The sequence below is a fragment of the Peromyscus californicus genome, unplaced genomic scaffold, assembly GCF_007827085.1.
Source record: "Peromyscus californicus insignis strain IS unplaced genomic scaffold, ASM782708v3 Scaffold_8__1_contigs__length_139910024, whole genome shotgun sequence".
Classification (NCBI taxonomy): domain Eukaryota; kingdom Metazoa; phylum Chordata; class Mammalia; order Rodentia; family Cricetidae; genus Peromyscus; species Peromyscus californicus.
Window position 1 is genome coordinate 79,282,056 of NW_026294606.1, and position 16,584 is coordinate 79,298,639.

General features: G+C 40.3%; 1 protein-coding gene across 1 annotated transcript in view; it reads right to left on the bottom strand.

The window, feature by feature from the left end:
* Odad2 (outer dynein arm docking complex subunit 2) overlaps window positions 1-16,584 on the bottom strand; it is a 153,372-nt gene that overhangs the window by 58,467 nt on the left and 78,321 nt on the right. The window contains exon 17 of the mRNA XM_052729323.1: window positions 8,585-8,699. Within this exon, the coding sequence (XP_052585283.1) occupies window positions 8,585-8,699 (115 nt within the window). The remainder of the gene's footprint in view (window positions 1-8,584; window positions 8,700-16,584) is intronic.

Here is a 16,584-nt window from a genome sequence, read left to right on the forward strand (position 1 = left end):
TTGTTCATTTCTTGAAAGGCAATGTATATAAACCTGGACTTCCACATTCATGAAAAGAGGCCAAAAACTAATGGCCAACCTGTGGTCACTTCTTGCATAAAATTGAGTCCTTAGAGAGAGAGGGATGGACAAAAGTCTATGAGTAGATTAGTGCGAAAGGGGAAGTTGTTGGAACAGAGTCCTTTTGGGCAGAAAAGCAAATGTGCCAGGGAAGAACAGACTTAGTCTGAAAGAGAAGATAATAGCCACGTGTTCTATGAATACAGAATGTCATTCTGAATTTATATGCTGTGTGTGTGAATTAAAAGGCAAGTAGTTTTGTAAGTGTGGAAATGGTGGGCACATGACTTTGCATGTATTTGTATGTACAGTACCTGTCAGGAATTAGTTATTTGTGTAGACTTGACTTTCTGTTGTAGCAACTCCACTCATTGATAGACTCCCAAGTCCATCATAGCTGAAAAGCAAGAGGTGTGTATGATGGGAATCCAGGTGAAGATGCAGGCAAACTTTATAACAAGTGACTCCTCCAGCCATGCTCCAAAGATGGTCTTTTCAAATGTTTAACTCATAGTGCACATTAATGTTGGATGATAGGCTTTTTAGCACCCACACTTAGTATTTGCTGTCGTGTCCCCACCTGAAAATCTGCTATGCACAGAGAGAGAGAGAGAGGGGGTGGGAATTTTAAGGATTTTGGAAGCTCAGGGGTCAGAAGAGGAGCATACTTAGAAGTATTTGCTAAGCTAAAATGCTAGCAGAGCCCCAGACGTGGGACATCACAAGCCCAAAGCTACTCAACAGAGGCTTGGCTGTTTTTAATAAGGCTGATCCTTGTTAGCTGTGCATTCCATGGGCCAAGCTCGGCCATGTCAAAGCCCCTAGCTATGTTTATGTAAAGCGGTGGGTTCAATAGGAAACTAAACCCTCCACAGGCCTTCTTCAGGTTCTCCCTGGCTCCCCGAGTGGCCATGGCTCATTGGGCATCTGAAGTTAAACAGAGTGATGTCACATTCCTGTCCTGTTTAGTCAGCTGTGTTCTGTCACACCTGTGGTCAGGAAGCTGGCTCCTTCCACACTCGGGGCTCAGCATTCCTGGCTAAAATTGCCCAAGCATGTCTTCTAGCCTTACAGAAATTAACTTCTCCTTGGGGGAGCATACTCCATAGTCTCTCATTAGCTTCTCAGTTGTAGCTGCTCCTGATGTGACTGGAATTGAAAAGACTGGACATTTTTCCCCCCTCCAAGATCAATATTCAAAGCTAGACAGAATCTTCTAAACAAGTGGCAAAATAAGGTTTAAGAAGGCTGTGAGAACAAATGATCTCATGGACACATTACAGATCTGGAGTTTCCTTCCTGATTCTGTAACTGTCTTCTGTATGGTTTATTCTGAAACAAACATATCTGCTTCCTATCTACTGCATGAAAATTTAGCTATCATAAATTAGTATGAATTACATAATTCACACTTTTATAGTGCTTCTTATGAAAAGTAAATATATTCAAACTCTCATTCTTTCTTGATGAAAACTTTTAAAACTCATTAATGGAAAGAAACTGAATTAAGAAAGCTACTTTAAATACTGCCAAGTGAAATATTTAAAAGGCAACTGTTTAGAAAAAAAACAGTTCTTGTAAATATTGTCCAAAGGCTTTAAGGGATTGTTAATGAAGACACAATTCTATAATTCCGTCATGGACTCCTGTTACTTTTCAATAGCATGCTGTGCACACGGAGCACAGAGCATCAGCCACAGAGCATTTTGCTTAAGAACTAAGAATTGAATACATGTGGTCTGCCAGACTCAGTGGTTGCTGTCTTTACGTTACAGCTTCATAACACCGAACACCTGTTCATCAGCTGGATTCCTCTCAAGACATGTTTGCTCATGCAGCTTGAAGGCAATGGCTCTCTACTTGCACTTACAGAGTTTGAAATGTATTAGTCTGCAGCCAGCTTTTAAGCTTATGAAAGGGACTAAATAACATCACTCAGAGGTCAAATCTTAGGATCTCTGTAGAATTTTTTTTAATTGATCATAATTGGAAAAAAATTTCTAAATTCTCGTGTGGAAAACATAAATAATAAGCTTTTAAATAAAACTCCTTAAGAAAGTGTGTTGTGAATGTTTTGTAACCAGTTAACTTTCATTGAATCATTGAAGATTGAAGAACACTGAGTAGCCAACCCCCTGCCCTAAACATTCATTCATATTTAGACAGGCTGATTATCTCATGCTTTGAATTTTCAATCACATGAACAATGGGTAGCAAATCAATCAGGAAAATATGTTTCATCTAGTACATTATATCTCTAAATTATCAAAACGTATTAAAGTCTCACTTTTCCAAATGACAAAGAAGTTTTAAGCTTTGCATTGAGACAGTTGTGTGCTGTTGAAAAGGTCAATAGTCTTACTATTACTATGAAAATCCAGCACACCATTAGTTTTATGTACATAATAACCAAGTAATGGCAGTAAAAGTGCACTGTTGGCATGTACCATAAACCACTCCCTCAGCTATCCAGGACTCATTACTGAAGACTTTGATTCTGGGCTCTGCTGATGGGCCGCTTCATGGAGAAGCAGACATAAATATTTTCTAATAAGATGTAACATACATAATAGATGTAATCTATTAAGATGTAACTTATACATAATAGAAGCAACTTTTACATCTTAGTTTCTTAAGCAATCAATCGGAAAAATGTGTTCTAATGTATATGTACTAGCAATACAGAGACAGGCAACATGTGTTTGGAACAGCTATATCACACCATGTTCACACCCACAGACACTGTACATAAGACTCTTAGGTTTCATGACATCTGAGCTGTGTGGCTCGGTCCCTGACATAGCAATGACTTGGCTGAAAGCAGGCTAGAGCACTTTCAGCCCCTTTTACTGGACTCTGATCTATGACTGACAAGGACTGGCTCCTGCAGCCTTACTGTCAGGGCCATGAATCCAAACAATGAAGTTACTAATTTCACAGTGCTATCAAATCCTGTAATTCAGGGTTAGTAAATCGAAAATTGCTCGCAAAAGCATCACCTGTGAAAAATGAGAACAGAGTTTCTCACCAAATGAATGAAGGAGAAAGTCTTCCCTGACAGACCATAGAGCCAGAGCATACCTAGGTGGGAGTGGGAAGGATGCAGGAAGTATCTGCTAGGCTTTTTCCAGAGGCCTCATTTTACCGCAAACTAGCAGCCCTGGTACACTCTAGCAAAGCTTCTTGCCCATCACTCAGGATTTATGATCTCCTCAGCAAAAAATTTCATCTAAACACAGTAAAACAGTGTACAAAACTCTGGGTAAAAGTGAAAATCTGAGTATAATCGCATGGAAAAGTTTTGGATGGAGAAATAACAGAGCAGAAGACACTTGTGTATATTCACAATAATGTGAGTCTTGGTCCACACTACTTCAGATATCTCAAAGGTAGTTGATTCAAAGATGCACTGTTTATGCTCTACAAGACATGTTCCTGGGGAGCGACATCCAAGTGTCTGCTAATGAGGCCTAGATAGTTTTACTTTTTCTTCATGAAAGAACAGTCTAAAGGCTCCAATGAAATTTTGTTTCACTTCACCTCATTCTGGTTTTAGACACTACACACTTGATTATGTAAGTAAATAATGGCATAGCCATATGGTGAAACACTACCAGCTAAAGAGAATTAATGATATAAAGGCATCATGTAGTCCCACACCTGTAATTTAAGTACTCAAGAGGGTAAAACAAGTGTACTGTCAGGAGTCAGAGGCCAGCCTGGGCAAGAAAATTCATTCTTGACTTTGAAAAACTTATATTAGTTACACCTCAAGTGCACACCTGCATCTAATGGTTGCCTTATTTGAACAATGTCTTGATAGGGCCTGCATCTAACAGTTGCTGTATTTGAACAATGTCTTGATAGGGCCTGCATCTATTGGTTGCCATATTTGAACATTGTCTTGATAAGGCCTACATCTAACAGTTGCTGTATTTGAACATTGTCTTGATGGGGCCTACGTCTAATGGTTGCTGTATTTGAACAATGTCTTGATAGGGCCTGCATCTAATGGTTGCTCTACTTGAACATTGTCTTGATAGGGCCTGCATCTAATGGTTGCTCTACTTGAACATTGTCTTGATAGGGTCTGCATCTAATGGTTGCTGTATTTGAACATTGTCTTGATAGGGCCTGCATCTAATGGTTGCTCTACTTGAACAGTGCATTCTCTTCATTGCAGGCAGTTTCACTCGCTAAAACTTTCTTAGACTGTGTCTTGACTGAGATCTGTAGACATAGTAATATGCTATATTTTTTAATATAAATGTGGATTCTTTCCACCTTCCTTCTGTGCCCTATGACTGAACAGCTCTCAGCCTCAGGAGAATAAATTGTGTAGTCAAAAGATGCCAAGAGGAAGACCAATCCAATGTTCACCTTTTGACCCTGGGAGAGGGAACCCTCACACATCTCAGACCCTTACACATCAGGGTACTTTGTTTCTCCAACTTCAAGGGCCAGACCTCCCATGCTAGACCAATGGTTTTAAAACTTTTCCTCAGATATCTCTCAATACATTTTTTGAAAAAATATTTATTGTCCTCATCTACTTTAATATCTAAAATGTTTTATCACAAATTTAATCAAATATATATGTGGTCTATAGTATCAATATTTTGATTCTATAAGTTTAGTTTATTCAAATTATATAAATGTCTATGGCCCTCTCTATGACCCAATAAGAAAAACCAAGGCCTTATTGAAAGGACTGAATTAGTAATCTGCAGGAAAAGTCAGACTTCACATTTTTAAATTCACATAATGGTGTTAAACCAGATCCTGTTAATAACTTTCTAACTTCTGAATTCAGAATCAAAGCCAGATCTATGATTGGTAGAGAGACATACACAGGAAGGCCATGTGTTTGCTGCCTGGATTAGTAAGGATGTGACTTTTTTGGTAATTCTTCACAGAAGATTCTTGCCTTTGAGCTCACTGGACTCCCCTCAGGATTTTCACATATGAGAGTTGTTCTTTTGAGTGGCATTTTCCCCAAATCTTATACTGCTTAATCAATGTGCTTGCAAGATTAAGACACAGCAGTAGTCAGGGCTTCCTGTCCCCACTTCAGAGCTCTCTCTGGCTCTATCCATACAATAGAAGACAGATGAGATGATAGATGAATGGATAATAGTTTAATAGATAGATAGCTGGATGGATAGACAATAGATAGTTGACAAATACAGATAGATGATAGATAACTTGATAGCTTGATAGATGATAGACACACATACCTCTCCCATAATCAGCTGTCACATAAATCTAAAATATCATTTGTATTTCATGCAGTCTCCTTAGCACTAAGCTTCAAGAAAGAACAATTAATTTTCCCTCTACTTGCTTCTCTGAACTCATTGCTCACCTTAGGACGACCTGTGTAAGTTCCCAATGGAAATGGTGATGACCAGTAACCATAAATTCCTCACATTTAGTGTCCTCTTTTCAGTTTTTAAAGCATTAAATAATCACTCTCTTTGGGCTAATGACATTGGGATAATCCCTCTCCTTGATTTGGGCTTTCCTGTAATCCCCTTCCTCGTCAGACTTTCACTTCCAGCCTGCCTTTCTCCCTTCACACTATTGCTGGGCATCTCCTCTCATTCTGCTTCCTCTCTCTTTCATCTACCTTGACACCCACCTCCCCCTTCATACATTGATGATTACACACACACACACACACACACACACACACACACACACACCTCCAGAAATATCCAGATTCGTATATCAAATGACTGGACACTTTCACCTGAACAAAAGCAAATTCACTAGCTCCCTCCAAAGTCATATTCCTCTTGTGTGTGGTGAAGCTTACAACATGTGACAGTTGTCAAAGAAAAGCAAACCAAAGTCACTTCGATATCTTTGTTGACTGCCTCTCCACAGTCTCCTCTTCAGGTACCAGTTCTGACTGTATTTCTCAATTATTTATTCTTTACATCTGATCTTTGAATCACACTGCTGTTGTATGAGGTCGAGTTCTAATTATTTTCATCTAGGCTGCTGCAATAGCTTCATTTGTCACCCACCAGTGTATTTTCAAATTATCCATGCTCTCTTAAAATTCTTCAAATGCTCATGGTACCCAAATGTCTCCCTCCATATGTCTGTCTTTCCTCAGAACAGGTTAGAAGAATGTGAGGTTGCAGATTCAGAAACTAAGTTGGTGGTGATGAGGAACGAGCAGAGAGCAGGTGACATTCAAGAGAAATGGGTGAGGGCAATGCTCTCCAAGAATTGCTCCAGACTAGGTTTGGAGTCAAGAGAAGTGGGCTGGCTGATGCTTACAATTTGAATGGAGTTCACCCTAGGCTGAAAGCACAGAAGACCAGCCAGACATTCAGGGCAGACGATTACACAGAAATTCTGGCTATGAAAATAATGGTTTCGCTCAATCCCAGTATAAGATAAATAGGAAGATTTGGGAACGATTGTCTATGAGAAACAGGACACAATGGACAATGGACATGTAATAACAGCATGAAGCAGAAATGCTATATGTAAAATAGTGTCATGCAATCGGTACCAGCAAACTCTACATCAGACTGGATAATTTCAATGATCGTTAAGAATTCACTGGTCCTCTTTTCCAGAAAAGGGGACAGTCTTGCATGCATTACCTAACGCTCCTCCCGCTGCCTACAAGTGCTGGCACTTGTGAATCTTTCCAATTTAGAGAGTGTCTCACTTATGGAAACTTTTCAAAAAATAATGGTTAGTTCTTCTCCTGAGCTACCCTCTTCCTTTTCATGTGTCTCCATGTTTTGCTTTCTTTTTACTTCTGCTCACATTCTTGGTTATTTACTAGACTTTATCTTCCAGATAATTATCTAGACATATCAACTGTAGGAGTAATTATTCATTCTACTAAATGAATTGTTTTATTAAATAATGTTTAAAGCTTTTTTGAGTTAAGACCTCATCTCACATCCCAGGCTGATATATAACTTGATATCTAGTCTAGGCTGACCTTGAGCTCATGGTGAACCTCCTGCCTCAGCCTCCCCAAGCTTTGGAATTACAGGTATGAACTATTATGCTGGGTTTATTTTGCCAAGTTACGGTTACTTTAAAAAGAAAACTTTCCTTATTCAAAATTTTTTGTTATAACAGTCTATTTGGACATAGTCTTCTCCATTAGACCTTTCCAAGGATATTTAGTCTTTAAATTTTTAAATGTATATTTTGCATCTGACATTATCTCTGTGGCCTCTAAAGTTCATTATACTAGTTTTAGTTTGTCTTTTAATACCATTAACATTATTAAATACCTGGTTATTACTTTAGCATTTATGAACATTTATGAATGAAGGACTGGGATGACAGCTGAAGAAGGAACTGATAAGAATTATCCTACAAGTACATGTATTAATTTTTAACCAATAGGCTACTTTCTTGCTCCCTAACTAATATTTAAACTTTATATTAAATTTCTGTTTACATTTTAATAGAAATCATATTATACATCTACTGCAGCTTGCCACTTGGCTTACTACATTTGTGAGACATGGTAACACTGATGAACACATTACTTAAATAAATTTATTTTCTATTGCTGTGCTGTATAATATAATATGAACAGACTATTATCTTATTGTCCATTTTCCTCTAGGTGAACACTTGAGATCATTATCATTTCTTCATTTATTTCTGCTGTGATAGAAATATGAATATGATTCAATAATGATTTTGTAGCAGCAAAATCAAAATCTACTCCTAGCAAACTTCACAACTCATTTTTCACATCTAGGTCACACTAAATGCTTTTTAGAAAATATCCAGTGTCAAGAGTCTTTTAAGAGAAATTGGAAAATGTGAAGTAAAGGTGAGAGAGACAGGCTGGATTTGGTGGCACATACCTACAATCGCAGCTACTCAGGAGGCTGAAGCAGGAGGATCCCAAGTTCAAGGCCTGCCTGAAAGCTGAGGTCAGCCTGGCAACTGAGCACGCCTCTATACTGAAACAAAATACAGAAGAGTGACTCCGTAGTGGAGCACTTTCCCAGCGTGCCTGAGACTCAGCTTCCACCCCAGTGCCGCCAAAAGAGAAGCAGGCTGAAAAGAGATCTTTGAAGAAAATAACAAAATGTGCAGATGAAGACTAAAATAACTAATAAATACCTTCTTCCAACAAATAAACCTTTGATCCTGTCACTAATATTAAGAAAAGTGACCTTTTCAGGGACACCTTGCTGTTCCTGCTGCTGTAACCCCTGGGAAAACAGCCAAGGTCCCCCAATTTGTCCTCTCTGTAAGCAACAGAATGTAATGCAGTCAACTTTCTCATTGCCTCAAAGACAAGAGCAAGACTACATTGCTGTTATCTTTGCCTAGTTTCATGTGACATTTTTCAAAAGACCAGAAGAAATCATTGCTGGAAATCACTTTAGCATAAACGTTTAGTCTTCTTTTTCTACAAGCTCAATCTGACCAAGAGTGAGTCCAAATAAATTAGTAGTTGTGCCGACACTACTCAAGGGCTTAGAAGTTCTAGAACAGACAGGTTTGCAATCCCTTCTACCTTTGCATTTTCGATGCAGGGACAGAGTGCCCACGCTGCACTGGCCTTTACATCTGGATGTGGATTTTTGAGCAGGGACCACAACAAGCGAACTCCGTCTAAGCGATCAATTATCCTGTGGAGAAGGCAGAGACAGTAATGTGAACTGTAATCAGTAAATGAATGGGAAAATTCAAGTGGCCCCCTTAGTCACACAATTCTAGTTTCTCCCCAGACATTCTGCTGGAGTGTCTTTTGATCAGTACTCCCAGAACAGTGGGACGTACATACTATTGAATGGTCAAGCCCAGTGACTTCAGTTTAATCTTTATGACCCGGAAAGCACACTGAATAATAATTATGATTCCCTTAAACTAAAATCAAGCCACACAATGTCTCAATTAGCTGTCCACAGACTGTTACCTCTATGTAAAAAGTATTGGTTCTTTCACATAATAACTTCTAAATACTCTCCAAAACAAATATTTATGCCTCAGAGTTGTACAGTTACCTTTTTTATTTGGTCTGTGTTTAATTGACTTACCCTACGGTATGACATATTTTAAACTCCTCCAGTCCTAATCTAGCATTAGGAATTAAAATCATCACACTACAGTGCATCTTTTGTTGGGCACGCATAACACATAACTTGTTTTCCATGTGCTCCCTTCCCAGCAAGCCCAGCACAGCAGACCGTGTTGTAATTACTTAAACATACTGTAATCAAAATATCTTCATGACTAGCTGAAAAATGGATTATCATCAGAGCCATCACTGCACCATCTGTCTTCTGTTTATGTGTCAATCAGTCCAGGGAACATAACCTTGCAATAAGGTCCACAGAGTGCTGGGGGTGGAGGGGAAGGCCAAACAAACCTTAATGCCCTTCACAAACACGGCTTTGTTCACAAAGATGCATTAAATAGAAAGCAGATGAAGGAAGATAAGGACCATCACAATTCCTTCGGCTTTTAATCTCCAGTTCAGTCGAACACATGTAGTATTTAGCCCTCAGTAGAGTAAATTCTGCTAGCTTTTAAAATGCCATTCAAATTCTTCCTTTATAATTGACATTTAAGAAATCTACATTTCTTGATTACTTGAGATGAGTTTGCCAGGGGAACAATATGTATTATCCAATATTCCCAGGTGGGTTATGGGCAGCTTCGTGAATGGGGTGACGCTGAGAGCCTATAGCAAGATAGAAATTGACTCAAGAAAGTAACTCCTCCCACTGCAGAGATCGCTCAGCACTGAAGAACCCTCTTTGCTTTTCCAGAGGATTCAATGTCAGTTCCCAGCAACCAAGCTGGATGGCTCACACATACCTGTCTGTAATTCTAGCTCTAGGAGATCCAATACCCTCTTCAGGAACATACCAACCCATAGACACATAGGTATTCATGTAGTTAAAAATAATTAAAATTTAAAGTAAATAAGGAAAGCAATCCAGAAAGTCACTCTGTGTCTACCTCTAGCCTCCAAATGCACACTGACATGTGCACACACAGGAACATATACATGTACTGTACAAATGCATGCACACATGCACACACGCGTGCGCACAGACACACACACACACACACACACAGAGTAAGACATCCTTTTCCCCCAGACAAAATTTTACAATTACCTACAAAAATTCACTGTTCATTTCATTCCAGAGACTCAGGAATTCACCAGCTGCTTCATCACATGGAATATGGGTTATGATCCGTTACTGATGTCTTAAAAGACTCGGAAGAATGGGAGTGACAGCACGGTATGACGAAAATACCACCAGAAACATTTGCACGCGTGGGAACTGGGTCAGGAGAAGTGAACCCCACAAGTTAGCTATATCCCTCCTCTGTTCTATCCTCAGCATGGAATCGCTGACTCCCAGCGATTCCTATGTCACACACTTGCTCCTGGGAGTCAGTCCCTGATAAAAGCTCTGCTGGGAACCTGCATGCCTTGACTTCAGCTTCTCTCCATTCCCACTCCCCGAAGGCATGTTCGGAGCTTCTGCGTAACAGCAACCCAGGCAGGGATGTGCATTCTGCCCTGATACCACCTTGTACAAGGCTCCATCCACCCTGCTGAGCAATTCACAATTATCTCCAATGGCTTCCGGTTGCCTGCATAGTATTAAAGCCCTGATTCTCTGAGTTCAATAATTGTTTTCAAGAAACGATTTATTTCTTCCCATTCTCTTATCCAAACAATTGCTCATAAAACCCTACGACTATTTGCTAAACATGAAGGATTAGGCATTGAGAAAAAATAAATACATTCAACTCTCATTACCAGGGGTTGTTGTGTGCCCCAAAGTCAGCACAAACACCCCATGAGCAAATACCGAATGGCTGGGCTGGTGAGAAGATGAGGCCTCTTCCACTGAGCCTCTGGCCAGAGCATTTTCAATAATTGATCAGATATACCCTGTTCTATGGATGCTTTAAAAATGGCACCTTACTGAATAGACATTGTACAGCACTGTAACGCACACTCAAAAGTCACCAGACATAAATGTTTGAAAGGCCCATTACAGCCTCCTGGTGCTTGCAGATTCTGAATAGCAGTTCAGGACTCCTCTTAGGAGCATTTCATGACAACGTCATCACCAAGCCCAAGCACAAAGATGCACAAGCCTGGCCTAAATAGAAGTCAAAAGAACATCCGTTTACAGGATAAGAGCTGAAGGAAGGGTAGGTTGGGGCTGGGCATCATGAGACACACCTGTCATCACCAGCACTGGGGAGGCTAAGGCAGGAGGACTGTGAGACCCCATATAAAATTAACAATTAAAACAAAAAAAAGGCAGAGGCCCACCTTTCCTGATCTTAGCTAGAAACAGGCTCTGGACAGCTCAGGAATTTTCAGAGTTCTCCTGTGTCCAAACCTCAGAGTATAAAAATGAAAGGCTGTCTATCAAGTCTTTTATTTTATTTCTAATTGTGTGTGTGTGTGGGGGGGGGGTAGGCACAGTTGAGTGCACGTGTCCATGTAGAGCTAGAGCTACAAGGTGGTTGAGCCAATGTGAGTGCTGGGAACTGAATTTAGGCCCTCTCCAAGAGCAGCGTATCCTCTTAACCGCTGAGCCATCTCTCCAGCTCCTGTAACCTTTATTTATAAATAGAGTATAGGAATTCACCAGATAAGCAGGACTGGCTGCATGTTAATTGTCCTTCAGAAAAGTACAGTCTGGTGAAGGACTAGGACCACTGCTGTAGCAAGTGCGTGCATATGTACCTAGTGAACAGACACATCCTGTGTCACGGCCACGGAAAAGCTGCTCTCCACTAACAGTGCCCGTGGGAGCTGATATCCAAGGCCCGTAAGAAAATCTGACTTGGAAGGCTGAAGTAGAAGGATCTGGAGTTCCAGGCTAGTTTGGGTTACATAGGAGACCCTGTCCTCAGCACAAACATAGGAAAGGAAAACAATACAAACAAACAAATCTTCTTTTACAGGTCTCTGACTTCCTGTTAAGCTTTTGGAAGACTCGCCCTCCTTTTCTGGAGCCCTCGTCATGTGTTCTCTCCTCAAGCACTAGGTGACCTCCCTGACAGAGGCATTCTGTATGGCTTGCCATGCACAGGCCTGTGACCACAGCCTGAGGATACTGGTTAAGCAGATCTGAAACAAGACAGTCTTTGCTTATTTCTTTTTTCAGTAAACCAGAAAAGTCTCTCCCAACACCAGTGCATTCCTTCAAAACCCTCACACTCGCAAGGCACATGGTTCCATTCTAACCAGCAATGTTTTCATTCGAAATTGTCTCTAGACTGAGCACATATTTAGGAGGAGTTTCCTTGCAAGTTTATGGCTTCTCGTGTAGTGATGACGGCCTCGCAGGCGATATCAATTTCAATGACTACCCACTTTCCATGCATTTACCCCCTTTTTGTAGCTCTTAAATTTGACTGCCAACTTGCTTTGAGTTCACTTCCAGTGGTGCTAGCTCTCCTCACTCCTCATTCTTCTATCAAGGGGATTTTATCTTCATCATTTGACATCATAAAAACAAAACTGACTTCTGCATTTCCAAGATCTTCTACTTTACCACGGAAATCAAACTTCTGGCAGAATAGCAGCTCCAAGGAGATAACTAGATGTTCAATTTCCGGCTTTTTAAAAATTTATAGCAATACTGGGTTTGGTGGTACACACCTGCAACTCCAGTACTTGAGAGATGAAGGCAAGAGGCTCAGATGTTCCAGATCATCTTCAGCTACATAGAGCATCTGAGGCCAGCCTGAAGTACATGAGACCCTTCACAATCCACCCCCCAGCAAAAAAAAAAAAAAAAAATGGACAAACAAAATGCCAAAATTAGAAAAAGATGCAGCTGGCCTTCTGTGTTGTGTTAACGTTACCAGGACTGGAAGATGTCTGGCTGGCTTCCGTGCCCACCGAGGCCACAGATATAAACAATGGTTTTGTATCATGGGGCACGGGCAAGGCTATTGGTTCTTTCTGGAGAAACCAATGTATTTTGAAATCATAATGTTGCATGTTTTGTAAAAATGTCACGGTAAGAGATGCCTCATTATCCAGCCTCCAAAGGCAAGCTTATGTTTAGTTATGCTGGCGACCCTCCTCGGAGCTCTGTGAAGTAAAGATGGTTCTCTTTCCACCCAGCAAACCCCTGACAGACGCTGGCCCAATAGCCCTTCTGTACTGTGTAGCACTGGCATTTGTCATTCTCATCTAACAGAATTCTTTTATTGGAAATTGTGAAATAGAGGCTTTTCCCGGTTTCTCAGCCTGAGCAGCTGGCATTCCTTAGTTTCCCCTCATCAACTACAGCTTACCCAAATTCCCCATAATCCAAGTTCTAGTGCCAGTTGTGACTTCTGCTGCAAGCCGACATATTCTCTTCCTTCTTAATGTTCCTTTATTACTTACATCTCATGTAATTAAGTCTATCACTTATTTACTTTGTGATTTTAATGTTTAGCATATCTTCAGAATAGACTTCCATGCCTCCAAATAACAATAAATTTATTTTCCTTCTTTATGCCTTCCTCTACCCATAATCTGCTAATTACTTGAATTTTCTTTAAGCAGCTATTTCCCCTACTGAAAAAAAAACATTGATTTTATCCTAAAATTTAATAGCTAGTTATATAGACAGTTTCGGCTGTACACATTATATATATAATATATATTATATATAAATATATTCATAGTACCATTCCCCAGGCATTTGACTCCTGTTTGTTTCTAGTCCCTCACTTTTTACCTCCTTTTCCTCTTTGATGTTCAGTGGGGATCCCTTTAACAGTCTGTAAGTTCACAATGCCCTTTCTTGCCGTGGCCAGATTGCTTTAACCCCATCACGTGAATTCTTTATTTCTAACGGTGTTTTATTAACCTGGAATTCCTATTTATTCTTTTTTTTTTTTTTTTTTTGGTTTTTTCGAGACAGGGTTTCTCTGTGTAGCTTTGCGCCTTTCCTGGAACTCACTTGGTAGTCCAGGCTGGCCTCGAACTCACAGAGATCCGCCTGGCTCTGCCTCCCGAGTGCTGGGATTAAAGGCGTGCGCCACCACCGCCCGGCTTTCCTATTTATTCTTTACATATGGGGGGGGTGCATGATGCAGAGAGTTTAATTTCACAAATGCCTAGTCAACAAGGATGAGGGATACATATTCAGGAGGTTATGGAATTCCTACAGGTACAATTAAACCCCACACAGTCCTGGCAGAGAGGTGAGTGTGTGTGTGTGTGTGTGTGTGTGTGTGTGTGTGTGTGTGTGTGTGTGTATGTAGTTGTATGTGTGTACATGGTTTATGTATTGACTATCCATACCTCTGTGAATTTTGGAGGGACACAAACATTAAGTCTGAGGACATTAGAGATAAAGAACTATGATACACACAAAAGCTGACCTCTCAGCAGAAAAAGGGCAAGAAGACACCAGGACATTCATGAAGTATGGGAAGAAAATTATCAAGTTAGACTTCTATATCTAATAAAAATTATCCTCCAAAAGTGACAGTAAAGATCCTCACCCTGGCCCAAGTCCTACAGCCACGAAGTGAGGCAAAGCAAGCAGTCATCTAGAGTAGAGGCCAATGTACCCACAGCCTAGCACAGGTTAGACCGAAAGCGATGCTGTGGGAATCTCTTGGGGGTAGAAGGAAATAGTCACAAAGTTTCAGATTCTAGACAGTGTGATTAAAGCAATCTTTGGAAGTAAAACAGTGGGGAAATAACGGAGTATCTTGAGTAACGGGGATGTCACTGAGAACGTACAGAAATGAGATGATAGCCTGGATCCTGTGGATTGAGTGAGGACATAGCGGAACAGCCTGGCCTGGGGCATCAGACACTGAGCAGAACAAGGTACCCATGGCTGAACAGGAGGCTAGAAAGGACATCTAGCACCTGGACAACTCATCACGGTGCTCATAATTTCAATGTGAAATGTCTCCCAAAGGCTTGGTCAGATGAATAGTCAGAGGTGGGGGTTTGGGAAAGTGACCAGTTCACTTTCTGACCTAACTGATGCATTAGTCGATTGACGGATTGGTAATTTGACAGCGTTATTGGGGGTAGTAGAAAGTAGGAAGCGGGGCCTATTTGTAAAAACTAAATGACAAGGGATGCATCCTTGAAGGGTACCCCTTGTCCCTAGGACCCTCTCTTCTCCCCTCCTCTGCCCCTCTCTTCCTTGATATCTCCTGGCACTGTGAAGTAGCTTTGCTCCACTGCACTCCCTGTGATGTGCTGATGTATTTCACAATAACTTCAAAATCAGTAGAGACAGCTCCAGAACCTGGAACTAGCCAAAACTAACTTTTCCACTTTCAAATTATTTTTCTCAGGAATGTTGTCACGACAACAAAAACCTGAATAACTTAAGGATGAGTCAGCGCCCCAGCAGGGTGAGTAGAACATCTGCAAAGGGAGAGGACCACAAAGATGGAAGATCTGGAAGTGTGGAGAAGGAGCAGAGGGTTAGACAGGAGGTTTCTTAGTGGTCATGGAAAAGAATGGCAAACGGAGAAAAAAACTACAAAGAAAAAAATCACAATCTATAACTGTGATTTTTTTTTTTTTAAAAGGTACAAATCCTTTTTCAGGAATTTGTTAAAAAAAAAACTTTGTTGTTTTTGTTTTTGAGACAGGGTTTCTCTGTGTTAACTCTGGCTGTCCTGGAACTCACTCTGTAGACCAGGCTGGCCTTAAACTCACCGAGATCCACCTGCCTCTGCCTCCCAAGTGCTGAGATTAAAGGCATGCTCCACCACCGCCCAGCACAAAAAAAATTGTAAACAATATAAATATAGACTGAATAATACATTTAATCTGATTGACTTGACATTTATTTTTGTTGTTTTATATAAGACCCCAGGGCCTTGCCTATGCTACGCAAGTGCTCTATCACTCAACTACATCCCAACTATAATCATCATTTCATAAATGATATATAAAACTACAGCAGAATATGTAGTTTCCATAGTGTAAGTGTATATTTACAAAATTAGACCTGGGAACTATAGCTAAAAAAGGAAAAAACTGAAATCACAGAAAATGTATTTTCTGCCTTATTGTATTAAGCAGAAATTGATAACAACATGGCATATGGAAAACACTGAAAGTTTTAGAAATTAAGCAACAATTGTTAAAATCTATAGGCAAAAAAAAGTATAACCAAATGGAGGCATCAGAGAGATCAAAGAAGATAAGTGCAGAGCTGTGCTTATTATAGCACTGTGTATAGTGGTTAAATACGAAACCAATGCAGTCTCCATCAGCTGATGACTCTTATGATTAAGAGCACTTGTTCCTCTTGCAGAAGACCTGGTTTTGATTCCCAGCACCCACATAGCAGCTCAGTACCATTCGTAACTCCAGTTTCAAGGGATCTAACACTCTCTTCTGAACTCCACATGCACCAGGCACCCATGTGGTGCATAGACATACATCCAGGCAAAACCTTCATTTATAAAAAAGAAAATAAACCTAAAAAAACAATTAAAATAATTATCCTGACTTCATCGCTATATATTGTTAGATTATCATAC